Raw genomic sequence first — 14,037 nt, forward strand, 5'->3', positions numbered from 1 at the left:
ACCAATTGCTGAGTTGTTCGTACCGCAGATTAAGATTGTTTAGTCGGTTTTGTGATCACAAGAGGTGGGGTAGTAGTAGTAAAAAATTGTTAGGTGGTAGATGAGTGGTTTTGCGGTGGTGATTCTAGGGACTTGTGAGGTTTAGTGCCCGCGGGTTGGCAGCACTGCGAAATGGTATCAGCTGTAAGTGTCAGAAAGGTTATATGTGTATTTTTATAAAGTTCGATCAAATTCGTCGTTGTTTTTTATGTAACATTACAAATTGCTTCATGTAAGTCAGAATGTTTACACTCCAAAACCAAAATCAGGTGAGTTTTTCTCATTCCGTTCCCGTTTAGCACGTTGTGCAATGGTCGCGTTTTTTAGGCAATCGTAACCCTCTCTCAAATATCCGCAATAATAACTCCTCGTCAAAATGCATACTTGAATAAAAAGGCCATCCGGAATAAAGAAAAGTCCCCGCAAATCATGTGTAAAGAGAGCTTTGTAGAAACTTTGAAAAACTGCGACTTTTCATTCACCAAAAACCTCAACTATAAACAACTCACTGACAATAGTTTCCTAAACAAGTTTAAAGTGTCGTACGTTTCTCACGACAGCTTTTTCGAAAACAAACACGGATTTTTGGAAAAAGAGCTCAAAAGTAGCGTCCCCACGCTGATAGTTCAGAACCGGAAAAATGTGTACGTTCCCCAGAATTTTTATCAAAAGTTCCTACATGGAGTGCGGCATGAAAATGCCTTCACGTTTGACATCCAAGTACGGGGGTTCAAGACTGATAGGAGCATCAAAGCGGAGACGGAGCGGAACCCGGGCATGGGCTCCAGACTCAAAAACGCCCTAGGATTAGGAATTAACGAGAATTTAGAAGCGAAACTAGCCAAAGACATGTCTCTTGGAAACGAAAAAATGAAGCAGATGTTGACGGAAGAAGGCAACGCACTCACGGAGGCGGAGAAACAGAGGATTAAGGTGGCCTTTGCCGAGGGCTATTTGTTGGCCAACAGCCCCGGCGCTAGGAGCGGCAAGGCTGCGAGATATTTTAAAGTTTTTCAACAGGTCTTGACCATTGTTATTTTCTTAGCGATAGTTATTAGCTTAATGGTTAGCACGACCGGTTCTATTTTTAGGTAATTATCGATAAAAAACTCGATGGTTTTTATCAGGTAGATTTTAGAATCCAATTGGGGAATCAAGTTGAAGTTGACCCTGAGGAAATACACGTAACTTTTGATGATGTTAAGGGGGCTGACGAGGCCAAACAAGAACTGAAAGACGTTGTGGAGTTCCTGAAGAATCCAGACAAGTTTTCTAATCTCGGGGGCAAGTTGCCCAAGGGCGTTCTTTTAGTAGGGCCACCAGGTGTGTTAATTACTGTTAATTACCAATAGAGACTTTAACTTTCTTGTAGGAACCGGTAAAACTCTTCTAGCGAGAGCAGTAGCAGGCGAGGCAGGTGTCCCTTTTTTCCACGCAGCTGGTCCAGAGTTCGATGAAATTTTAGTAGGACAGGGGGCGCGAAGAGTGCGCGACTTATTCAGTAAGCCCCCTCAAAACCTCGACTTTTAATCAAACGAATTGTTACAGAGTCAGCAAAGGAGAAGGCTCCATGTGTCATTTTTATCGATGAGATTGACTCCGTGGGGGCGAAGCGCACTAATAGCGTCCTCCACCCTTACGCCAACCAGACGATTAATCAGCTTTTGAGTGAAATGGATGGTTTCCACCAAAACGAGGGGGTTATTGTCCTCGGCGCCACCAACAGACGCGACGATTTGGATCAAGCTCTGTTGCGACCCGGCAGATTCGACGTCGAAGTATAACTATTGTTTATAAGGTTGTAGAACTATTATTTTAAGCGCGTTTTAGGTGACTGTTCCAACACCGGACTTCACCGGCCGGAAGGAAATCCTCGGTCTTTACTTGGGCAAAGTCCTCGCCAAAGACGTGGACTTGGAACTGCTAGCGCGGGGCACCACAGGCTTCACCGGCGCCGATCTCGAGAACATGGTCAACCAAGCTGCTCTCAAGTACGTTCAAACTCTTAAGAAATAAATAATAATTTTGGGATTTAGGGCCGCTATCGATGGGGCCGATTGCGTCAGCATGAAGTACTTAGAATCAGCGAGAGACAAGGTGCTGATGGGCCCCGAACGCAAGTCTCGCATCCCGGACGAGGAGGCCAATTTAATAACTGCGTACCACGAAGGGGGGCACGCCATAGTCGCGTTTTACACGAGGGACAGTCATCCTTTGCACAAAGTAACGATAATACCGAGGGGGCCCAGTCTCGGCCACACCGCCTACATTCCGGAAAAAGAGCGCTACCACATCACGAAGTCGCAGCTTTTGGCCACGATGGATGTGATGATGGGCGGGAGGGCTGCGGAGGAACTCATTTTTGGATCTGAAAAAATCACCTCGGGGGCAAGTTCGGACTTGAAGCAGGCGACGTCGATCGCCACGCATATGGTCAAGGACTGGGGGATGTCTGAGAAGATCGGCTTGCGAACGATGACGGAGAGCTCCAAGCCGTTTCAAGGGGACAGCTTAGGGCCCTCAACCAACGAGCTTGTGGACAGCGAGATCAGGCGGATCCTCTCAGAGAGTTACGATCGCGCCAAACACATCCTCAGAGCCCACGCCAAGGAACACAAAGCCCTCGCGGAGGCTCTAATGAAGTACGAAACGTTGGACGCCGAAGACATCAAAGCCATAATGACAGAGAAAGGGCCGCACGTGGAAAAATCCTAAACGTGTCACCGCTTAGAGACTTTTTTTGCTGATCAAATCGGGTTTGTTTATTTAGCCAGAATTTTGTACATATGCGAATGTGGAGAGGCCTCGGGTTACTTAATTGAGCGCGGTCGCCCTTAGAGAATTTTAAATAAGTTCAAATTATTGTAACATACTGTAACAATAAAATATTTTACAACCGATTTTTTGGAAAGTGAAGTGCAAAAGTGACAGTGACAGTTGACGTCACGAGGTCTTCAAGCCCCGCCTATTTTGCGTAGATGGCGCTGCGGAAACGTCAATGTCAGTTGTCATTGGCAGTCGGTGTGTTTTTGTGGCAGGGTGAAATGTCAATATTATTGTGATAAATTCGAAGCTTCAAACTGTGAATTAACAATGACGACCGAAGAAAAGTTTAATGCAGCTGTGAATGTCATTCGAAGTTTGCCCAAAAATGGTAATTATGCTTGTAAGACACGTGCGTTGCAAGGAGCCCCCATGAACGGGGATGGCGCTGTTGGAAAATTTTATAAGGAAGCGATTGCTCGCGTCAAGGACAGTGGAGTTGCAATTTTCATAATAATTAAGTCGATATTACATGTTTTTTTAGTTGTTGATAAGTAAACGCTGATAGAGGTACTTGTAAATTTGTATTGTTGGTTTAAGAGGGTGCACAGGTCAAGGATGTCAGCTTCATGATACGAACGAAAATGCGCCAATCATGGAACTATTTTCATTTTCAATAGTGCCTCAATTGCGTAAGCGCCTCTAATATTTAGTTGAATGACCTAGTGAAAGTAAAAATGTATCAGCGGTCACTGCTGGCCTAGTAACACCAAAAACATCAGATTCTATTTTGAATAATTAAGAATCTACGAACGTTTAAATAACCATCATAATAAAACTTTTACGGATAAATTAGCGAGCGAGCGCTACTGGTACCATTAAAAAAAACAAAATTACATCACTCCAGCGTGAGTTTGCCAACCATGTCCGCGTTGAGAAAGGTTCCATTTTTTGGGGCTATTTGCTTTTCCGAGGTGACTCGCTAGAAACAGTACCATTGTGTGGACTTACGTAGGAGACAATTGTATGCAGAATGCGCGACTGACAACGTCATGTTTTATTCATTCCGGTGGTAAAAGCCAGGAAAAGTAAAGAGTACTCAGCGTAATAATTTCTTCACTTTTACTTACTTAGAGCGGTGAAAAAACCGCTTCGTTCCTCATTGTTACCATCATCGCTAACTCTTTACAATTTGCTTCACAGATCCGCAGTTTGCGTTACAAAATAGCCACTGTGCCACATTTCATTCCGAAGGTTATCATTACGATTCTTAGCACGTTCAAGAAACTTAATTAGACCATTTGTGGAACGATTTCTTTGTCGCAAAGGAAGCGTTTTTGTAGTTTGGAACGATGGATTGCTATTAGCGCGTTTTGGTTGCACGGCAGCAATTATAAAGAGAGTTATTGCGTCAACTGTGCTATTTCTGAGTCGAGTGGAATTTTGGTAACAAATTACCTGAGCGGCGAATTAAAATTACTCGCAAAACTCGTTTCTGAGTATTTCTATAGTGGGCTCGGACTTCTCCTTTTCGTGCTCTGCAGTCGGTTTCTTCTGCCAAAGAAGAAAGTTTCTTTCAAGGTCTTCCTTCTTCTCTCGGGCATCAAAAATTTTGGTATTTACGTCGGTTTGCGTGTCACGACTTCACGGTGGCCTCTTTTCTGTTAATTACTGCCATAATTTTTACATAAGAGTTTAAAAAAGAGCGACATTTGTCAATCGACTGCGATCACGACAAAGCCACCTTTTTTAATTGATTTCGGGAAACAAATCTGTACCTGAGAGCGAAAATCGATTAACTCCAAAATTTGCATTTTTAGACAACGGCAAAAGTTACAAATTTTCCTACAAATGGCTGCTACAGTTAAATGCGGAAAATAATAAACACACTTTTTTCATAATATAAATTACAAAAAGAAAGCTCCATTTTTTTACCAAAATTATTTTTTTTTGTAACGTAATGTAATGAGAATATCAAATATTTCAATAGATAGAAAGCTGATAGAAATGCTTAAGTAATGCTTAACATTGTCAGGTCGGTCTTCAATTTTTTTTATTAAAGTAAAAGTTCTGTTAAATTTTTTATTATAAATTTAACAAATATGTCACAACAAAAAACAAAACAACATTAAACCATCAAACAATAACGAACTAATTAACAAAAAACCTCAAAAATCTTTCCGGAATGTCCGTTGGTTCCCTGGGAAACCACGGAATCGAAATCTTGCTCGAAGGTTGTCTTGAAAAATAATTTTGTACGATGCTCTTTTCGCACTTCATCCAAACTACGTTGCATATTTTAAAACTTTTTTCGCATTCTGTTCTTTTCCTGGCCGAGGCTGAGGTCGATCTTGAATACAAAGCTTCAAAATTTCTAAAATCTTGGAGTGTCATCGATTTAGCGTTAAACGGGGGATTTTTCCAGGTCCCAATAAAATTAGTCCAATCATTCGTGGTGCTTGGTTCTATATTTGTCTTCGCTCTTTCAATAATTCTGTGTTGGGCATCCACCTCCATATAAGAATGTCCTCTTAAAAGGAATTTGTGGTTTCTAAAGAACATCATTTTTTTTAGGAAAATGAATCCATTTTCAAGTTTTTAGTCGTTGAAGTTTGTTGAGATCGAAAAACAGCCCATTGAACTCTGTTCAAAAACACAAAAAATTTTAATGCTGAGGAAGTATTTTATCGTTTCTATTCTATTGTAATAACCCAATGCTCCCGCCAAAGTGCAGACATGCGCTTGTGCTTGGCTTTGGCCGATTAGGCATTGTGGGCGTCCGGCTTTTTGTCTGACTGTGTTGAACGCTTCTATCTAAATCGCTCAAAATTTTTGTGTATAACGAAAAATGGAAGATAATAAATATGGAATAAAAATACACCTCGTTGAGGAATTTAAACAGTTTCAAATTAGTAGGCAGAAAGCAGCGATGGCTTTTGAAAACAATTGCTTATTGATAATCAATGCAACGTCCATACGAACAAGTGTAGTGGCCTCAAATGGAGTGATATCAATCGATCCTTTCCCGTTGTTTCAAGAAGGTCTTATGGGATTTCAAGTACCTCCGCAACGCCTCGATTTGACCGGTTACAATTTCGTAATAATTACGTTACATCCCGCTCTCAAGATCACATTAATCTTTGATTTTTCGGATCAGAAGATAGAATTTATCGGCAAGCTTAATTTGCGAGTTAAAAAAATACGGTAGGTAATTGTTCACTTTATATTGGTTGTTTTGTTCGTGCAGAGCTGAAGAGAGTTCCGATGAAAGTGCCTCTGCGTCCTCTTCAAGCTCCACCTCAAATGCGTCATCTGCTCCAACAAAAAACTTCTAATAAAATTTCTAATAAAAAAAATTGTAGTATGGAAATAGAGTTTTGATGAAGTGATGTTTTTCCAATCTTCAAGACGAGCACGAATCTTTTTGTTCACTATTATGGTGTCTATGTAATGAAAAGAGATTTTCGCATATTTGAAGTGTTTTTAAATGGTGAATTTTCTTGGCCGTATTTGTTAGGACGAAATCGTATTCATATGTGTGCTGAAATGTCCCCAATAGAAAAACAGGACAAAATTTTTTGAAAAAATGTTAATTTTAAAATATACCTTAGAAACGGGGTGTTTTCACTATTTTTTCTGCTTTTCTGTTTACCCTTGATTCCTGCATTGCGCTGCATTTGAGGGAGAAAACTAACCTCAAATAATTTGCACTTGTCAGCTTGTCAGATTTTTCGTTCACTGTCGTTGATCTGTTCTACTCGCCCCAAAGGGTTTTGTTAGTAGTGTTTGTGTTCTTATAATTTTCGTTGTTGTGCCTTCTTTTGTCGCACTTACACCATGAGTTCAGGTTAAAAACGTCAAAAGTGACAGCCTTAGGTTAAAGCGCAGTGTTGCTACGCGTTGGTACAAAATCCGCTACATGTCGCTATAAAAGACATATATGAAAGAAAAGGGCGGAAAGAGTGAAAGAAAGGAGGATTCGATTTCTAAGGGGATTATAAATGACTTCTAAACAAGTAATTTTTGAGGAAAGAACCTAAATTTTTTCAGAACGTTAAAAATATGTCCCGCAATTGTTTTTATTTTTATTTTTAACTCGCCAATCAATGTTCGTGAAATGTAAGTCTGCCATTCGCCACAAGAGGACAACAGCTTAGTAATACTACTGTATATAAGTAAAGTCCGTTTTTTTATTAAAAAATCACCAACACCGCACTCTCCCAGCACTTTATAGTAAACCCAGTTGACATATACCTAGTAAATTTTATGGCCACATTATGAGAGGGCCATAAAATGTTTACTAGGTATATGTCAACTGAGGTTACTATACAACTGGCAACATCGTCGATAGTGACTTTTTGGTGATTAAATCAAATAGGTTAGCTGCCTAATTGACAATTTGATTACACAAAACGGCCTTTCAGGCTGTGCCGTGTACTTTTTTTTGTCAGTGTACTCGTAATTTGTTATTATTATTAGTATATTTGCCAACATTTTAAAAGTCGCTACAATTTCGTAGTTTTTGAGCTATCATCGCCGCTACGTCGCTTTTTGGTCGAAATGTCGCTACCGGTAGCGGAATTTCGCTACGTCTGGCAACACTGTTAAAGCGTTACCGTAGGCGCCGAAGTGGCAGAAATCGGCGTTTCTCTGGAATCACCCGGGAAATTTAATGCAGTAGAGGCCTATTGCACCAATCTCTTTGCAACTTTGTACTTTTCACTTTGCAGTTTTTGAATTGTGATGCACAATTAAATTAGGAGTACTTTTCATAGCTTTGCATTTTGTTGTTTTGCAAAGTCGCGAGAACCTTTAAATTATAGGATAATTCTAACTAATTGAAAACTCTTAATGATTGATTAAGAATTATGACTATCTTCATCTGTTGGCCCCAATTCTTCTTTGTGTAATATCCAATGGTCCTCGTCATTCTGCCTGTATACAGTTTTCGCTATGTTGAGAAAACTACAACTTGCTGCTTTTTCAAGTTAGACCTTCAAGTAGTTGAAACAGTAAAATTTTTCCTTCTAACTTCCAAATCGTAGGCAAAAGTCGTTGCTAATAAGTCTATTTTGAATTTTTTTAACAAGTCGAGAAATCTTTATATTTTTATATTTATTATTAAATTTAAGATTTGAAAACTTGGGGACTGACAATAGAATGTTTTTTAATTTTGAAATAACTACATATAAAAGAACAACAGTGCCTGAAAACGATTTAATCCATCTTCAAATATTCGGTATATTAGAGTATTTCTAAAAACAGGTGCGTCATGATGTTGCATTGACTTTCTTTACGTATATTTGTTTTAGGGGGAGAATTTTGCTTCTTGGCCAATTCGCTATTGCAGCATAAAAACCTGATTATGATGCTAAACTACACAAGCAGAAATAAAATGTAGGGTAAAATAGTTCATTGCGGATTATGTGAAAACTTTGCAAAAGTGGTAATGATAAGTCTGTTGATAAAAAAATGGTGCAACAAAATCTGAGATAATTATTGAAAAGCGCTTTTAATTTTCACATTTCATTTACCAATCTTTTAAAATTGGTGCACTAGAAAAAACGCAAACAAAGTGCAAAGTACAAAGTTGCAAGTTGTTCTTAACATTCATAATCTGATATTAACTCATTTTACTCAAAAGTTGTTTTCGCTCTCAGGCACAGAAATAAAACATTTGGGTTGTCCTCCTTGCTGCTGACCCTCACGTTTTTGTGTTACTTCCTCGAAACAGTCTCGATTTATGCGACGTAACAATCTCAAATCCGTGTCCTAAAAAACGCCTTGTTGTCTTCCAGGTTCATATCAGCCCAGCAATGACCTCATGCTCAGGTTCTACGCCTACTACAAACAAGCGACTCAGGGCCCCTGCACGGGGCGCCGCCCGGCCTTCTACGACGTGGTGGGCCGCGCGAAGTACGACTCCTGGAAGGGCCTCGGCGACATGACCAAACAACACGCCATGAAGCGATACGTCGACGAGCTCCACACCATCGTGGAAACGATGAGCTACTCCGACAAAGTCGCCAATTTTCTAGAAGCCCCCACCAACGAATTGGACTGCGTCAACATGATCATGGACGACTTGGAGCTGGTCGCAGGTGACGTTCTTGAGAAAGTAAGGTCGCAACCGAACTCGCCGCTGGCGTCGAGGGAGGCGTCGCCCATCAGGTCGATGTTGTCTAGTCGTGACGTGTCGCCGGTTTCGACGCCGAGTTCGGCGGCGCCGGAGGAGTCGGATCATAGCGACGACGAGTACATAGACACCATTGAGGTAGAGCTGGGAGGGAGTACTGGTCGAGTTTGTTTGTTTTTAGTTTCCAGATACCAAAAAAGGCTATTCAGAGCTAATGTCAAACGGCTACATTCCCCGAGAGCACGTTTCACGGTCCAGGACGAAAGCACAGACTCAAACCAGCGTGGATGTGTCAGTGGAGGTGTCAAAGGCTGTGCAGAGTTTAAAGGCTGACGTCGAAAGGCTCTCGACCAAAATCCATTCTTTAGAAAAATCTAATGTGGCGATGAGGAAGCCGCGGTCTTCAAGGATGTCGTTTGAACTTGTCGCGTTTATTATAGCTTGGCCCTTTTTGGCATCTTTTATCATGAATAGGTACTTTTTGAATAGGAAGTAGGATGCTCGGTGTCAAACTTATTATGTTCCCAGATAAACTAATTGGCCTTTGTTATGTTTGTTTCATGTTATGTATAAAGTGTAGACTTTTATATGGTTTGGAAATACAAAGATTAGATCATTTGAGGATGTTTTGTCGAAGGTCACTAATTTCAAACGCCTCTAATTTAGTTATTACTAGACTGACACAACAAACAAAAGTAGTTTTTGGATTCAGCGCGAAATTCTGCGTGAAATGAGCCCATATAGCTCAAATTTCCTTAACACATATACGAGACATCGACCAAAATAGATTTTCAGAGGGTGTTTTAAGGGTCTTTTTCAAAAAACTGGTTAAATATCAGATCGATAGAGGAAGTAGTTTATGAGTCGCAAAATTTTTTTCGCAAAAAATTGACCATCGAATTTTCGACTTTTGAGGTTAGATTCAAATGTAAAATGACCCGAGAAAAACGATGGTGAAAACCATTTCTCAAAATCTTTCGTAGTTTCGGAGATAATGAGCTTTGAAAATTTCCCAACTCAAAATTCAATATCCGAAACTTTAATCGCCCATAACTCAGTTATTTGAAGACCAATCTTAAAGAATCGTACTTTTTTGGATTCTGCGTAAAATTAGTATAATACTTGTGACACACTAGTAACCTTAACTGGGGGCCATTGAAAGTCGGTATAAAGTAAAGTAACTGTATTTACGACATAATTACGTACTTAAAGAAAAAAAAAACAAAGAGGAATGAATGAAAATAGCATACAGAAGAGAATATACTTATGCCTAAACAATCATATTTGAAAATAATAAAAATATGTACTAAAAATCTTAAAGACAAACCTAAAAGTAAGTTCCACTTTTTTTGGGTTTTCTGAAAATTTTTAATTTTTTTTTTATTTTTCTTTTAGTTAGGGGCATATAATAATTCCGCACTACCAAAACAGCTAATTTCAATTTTCTTAACTTTTACCTCTCATGTTTATCCACGTGTTGAGTACACATCTAAAAATACATTTAGGTTGTTATGGATAAACGAACGAATTCGTCTTTCCTCCTAAATGTACATAAAGAAAAGTTCTCTTACCCTACTTTACCTAATTAGTCTAACTCTACGAATAAACGAAATTCATGCAGTTATATTAACGACGAATCCGTGGACAAACTTGAGAGGCCCGAGGCTTCTCTGGGGGTCGATCACTCGATGTTGTATAGCATGCACACGTAGCCGGAGGACAGCGACGGCGGCACTAGCGGGGAGGTGGGCGACAGGACAGCAAATCCCAAAAACATGAAGGTCCTTACGAGAGTGGCGCGATCAGCGCGGTCACTCTCGAAAACCTGCAAAACACCGTTTATTTATTATCGTGGCCTCTCAAGGTCGGCTATTTTTGGTGACGGTCGCGAGGCTACTAAATTTAAGTTTGTTTTGATCGAAGGGTGCCACTTACAACGACGACATGCTGGCACTTCAGCTGTTCTTCGGCCGCCTCCAACAGTGCGACGAAGGCCTCTCGTGAGCCCTCAGGCAAGACGTGCGGTGGTAACGCGATGTAGAGCGTTTGTCCCCGCAAGACGGCGTCCCAGGGCTGACGGGCAGTGCGGAAAGTTAGTCGCAACGGCGACGGGCCCCTGGTTTCCCCAGGGGCATCAGGACCACCACAGAGGCCCGGCGCCCAGAGACATGTTGTAGCAATCGGCCTCGCTGGCGCTGCACGCGGAGCGCTTACTACTTAACATACTCCTGGAACAAAATGGGGATATTATTTGGAGCCAAGGGAAATAAAAAAATGCGACCCTGGATATGAGTCGCGTGACCAGGAAGCCTATTCTTCCTGTATACAGAAAAACATAATTACACAACGCGTTACATCGTTATTTTTATACAATCTTCTTACTGGATCATCCAGCCGTGCCAATAGCAATAGCTCAGTGAAATTTTTCTAGTCAACATCCGACCACTTTCACTGTCGTTGTGTAATGCGGGCTGCCTATAACAGCAATACTCTGAACCGTGAAAACGGCGTCTCGAATAATAAATTTTAACAAAAATTAAAGCTGCTCACTTCAATGTTGCCTTTCCGGTGAAATTTACAAAGAAAATGCAGTTTTCACGAAAATTATCAAAGGAAATACTTCACTTTCACCGAAAACAATAGGCTACCGGACTGTTTTTTTTTTATTTCAAAAAATAAATCTGTCCAGTCTGAAAACATTAAAAATCAGTGTCCATTTTTTTTGCGCACTTTATTTATACCAAAAAAAAATATTTAAAAAATGGATAGTTTCAAACACGCGCCTTGGTGACGTAACAACTTCTTAGTCGACGCCTATTGGCTGTACAGGTAATGCCGAGGTCATTGGTGAAAACGATGAAGTTGAGTTTGAAATGAGGTTATGAATGCATAAAATGTGTGTGCAGAACGCGAATTGCTGTAGTTTTTGTATCTTTCTTACTTTAGTGCTGCAATAATCGAAAAGCGAAAATAGACAGATGACGTTCGGTGCAGATGATTCCTGAGCTGACTTATGAAAACAAAACTTCTGATTGGTTGACGCAAGTGTGCTATAAATCGGAAACCAGTTAGGAATTATAACGATTACTCTATCTCACTCTCACCAATGCAACATTCCGTTGACGTATGCGTTTTCTCAATTCATATGCATAGAAAGGAGTTATGACGTAGTCATTGAAGACTTATTTAAACTAACAGCGCGAAGCTGGATTTCAAACGAATATTTAGCTAATAATTCCGACCTTTGGAGAACAAAAAATCTGTTTGGTAATTGATTCATGCGTATACGTAACTCATAAACATAATAAAATGCATGGATTTTTCTTGTGTCCGGTAGCCTATTGCTTCTTTGACAGTTCTGCTACGGTCACTTCGCTTTGTTTTATCATCAAAAAAAATGAGCACGTTGATAAAAAAATGCTTAAATAGAGTAATCAGGCTGTTTTTGCCCAACAATAAAGCTCTGAATTATTTGGTGGTGGCCTAATTAAAAATCAAAAATTTCCGAAACCGACAATAAATTCTAATTTTATTTTTGGTAACTTTTTTAAGTTGGTGCCATTGTGCCACCTGTTCAAACACGCCACCGCAGTTTTCCAAAATCCGAAGATTTTGGTGACTTAAATCGCATTTTCTTTGGTGAAATGTTGAAAATTAGTGAAACTGAAAATGATGAAAATTGATCATTCTTCCTCGAAAACCGTCGTGGAATTTTATTCGCCAATCGTGCAAAAAAGGTCATTTTGTGGTGAAAATCGGCAAAGATCATCTGTGAAAGGTAGGAATCTTTGCTTTTACTGCGTTATCAGCGAATATTTCCGTTGCTGATAAAATCCAACAATGGTCTGTCAACGCGCCCAGCAAACTTGATTCTTTTGCTTGGTGACAATACCAACGTTATCTCCCTGATAAAGAAGATACAACATTAGATAAGCTTGCTAGATACTAACTCGGGATTCCGGGAATTCCCGGGTGCCCTTCGAAGGTCACAGTTTTGTTCCGTCTCCCGTGTTACCAACCTGATTAACAAGCGTGGGAGACATTAGCATGTTCAATGAACCTTTAAATTAGCATCGCAATCGCCGCGGAAATGGGTCAATAACACACGACTTACAGGCTCAAAGAAATCGTTTCGTTGCATTGCAGAGAATTCATGGTCTACTGTAACTGGTGGTTTGTTGTAAACTAACCCAACCAGAAGTCGTTGAAATATTTTTATCGTCCATACAATTGAAATTTTGGCAAAATCGCCAACAAAATAATACGCAGTTACCGTAACCTGCTTGTTTTTTATCAAGATAACGTGCGTCAATAAAACAAATGCGAAAAAGGTCACATGAACGTTTAATTGATCCAATAGAGACCATTTAAACGGATGCGTGGAAAAACACTGGGTCAAAACGGTGGTTTTTTAAAACAAACAACCAAACGAGTTGTGTTGATCGACTTCTCGGTTCTTCGTGACAACTTGTTTGTTTGATTGGAGTTTACATCGAGTCCACACAATGCCACTGTTTACTTTCCTTGGGTCGAACAAGAAATTTCTATTTTTATACCTTGGAATGATAAGACATTGGTTTTTTGATTATTTCTAATAGAAACAGTGGCATGACGTGACGTCACGTTCTAGAAGGATGATCGAAGATTCGAAGAAATGATGACAATGACAGCTCGAATACTTACGAATTACTACTTAATATAGCAGGCATGGCTTCACTGTCAGTACTTGAATCAGAATTCACGGCCTCTATGGCACTTATAAACATAATTGAAACGAAAAAAACGAATCAAAACACTCAACTGCTGGCTATCGTATTCACGTTGATAATGGCGATTTTTGTTGCACACGATTACATTACATCCGAGATAAGTCACTTTTGACAGATGACAGCTGCTGACATCACCACTCGCGGAAGCACGAATTGGCAGGAGTCCGAATGACTCAAATGACCAAAAATAGACGAGTTTTGCACAAAGTATGCAAAGGTCACGGACGGTCGGTTTATAAATTCACCCAATTGCAGTTTGTTGTTGTCGTTTTTATTTTATTGCAATAAAACGATTTTAAATTAGGTGTATATTTGGTTGCATACATAGTA

General features: G+C 40.0%; 3 protein-coding genes across 3 annotated transcripts; 2 read left to right on the forward strand and 1 right to left on the reverse strand.

The window, feature by feature from the left end:
* The first annotated feature begins 100 nt into the window (after positions 1 to 100).
* Positions 101 to 2,939, forward strand: YME1L (ATP-dependent zinc metalloprotease YME1L). The gene is made up of 7 exons (XM_088047417.1): positions 101 to 308; positions 367 to 1,130; positions 1,178 to 1,362; positions 1,412 to 1,540; positions 1,588 to 1,817; positions 1,870 to 2,030; positions 2,076 to 2,939. The coding sequence occupies exons 1-7, from the start codon at positions 282 to 284 to the stop codon at positions 2,752 to 2,754; spliced, it is 2,175 nt and encodes a 724-aa protein (XP_087903543.1). The 5' UTR covers positions 101 to 281; the 3' UTR covers positions 2,755 to 2,939.
* A 76-nt stretch (positions 2,940 to 3,015) lies between these two features.
* On the forward strand, positions 3,016 to 9,556 carry LOC148181948 (acyl-CoA-binding domain-containing protein 4). Its single transcript, XM_088047454.1, has 3 exons — positions 3,016 to 3,193; positions 8,601 to 9,076; positions 9,120 to 9,556. Exons 1-3 carry the CDS (start codon positions 3,133 to 3,135, stop codon positions 9,432 to 9,434), a joined length of 852 nt encoding a protein of 283 aa, XP_087903580.1. The 5' UTR covers positions 3,016 to 3,132; the 3' UTR covers positions 9,435 to 9,556.
* Positions 9,557 to 10,106: 550 nt separating this feature from the next.
* On the reverse strand, positions 10,107 to 13,794 carry Oda (Ornithine decarboxylase antizyme). The gene is given in 4 exon segments (XM_088047463.1): positions 10,107 to 10,763; positions 10,874 to 11,074; positions 11,076 to 11,166; positions 13,622 to 13,794. Coding segments are annotated over 4 exon segments (519 nt in total). The 5' UTR covers positions 13,705 to 13,794; the 3' UTR covers positions 10,107 to 10,619.
* Positions 13,795 to 14,037: the final 243 nt, after the last annotated feature.

This window comes from Gnatocerus cornutus, chromosome 1, assembly GCF_029298725.1.
Source record: "Gnatocerus cornutus isolate USDA-ARS CGAHR chromosome 1, icGnaCorn1.1, whole genome shotgun sequence".
Classification (NCBI taxonomy): Eukaryota; Metazoa; Arthropoda; class Insecta; order Coleoptera; family Tenebrionidae; genus Gnatocerus; species Gnatocerus cornutus.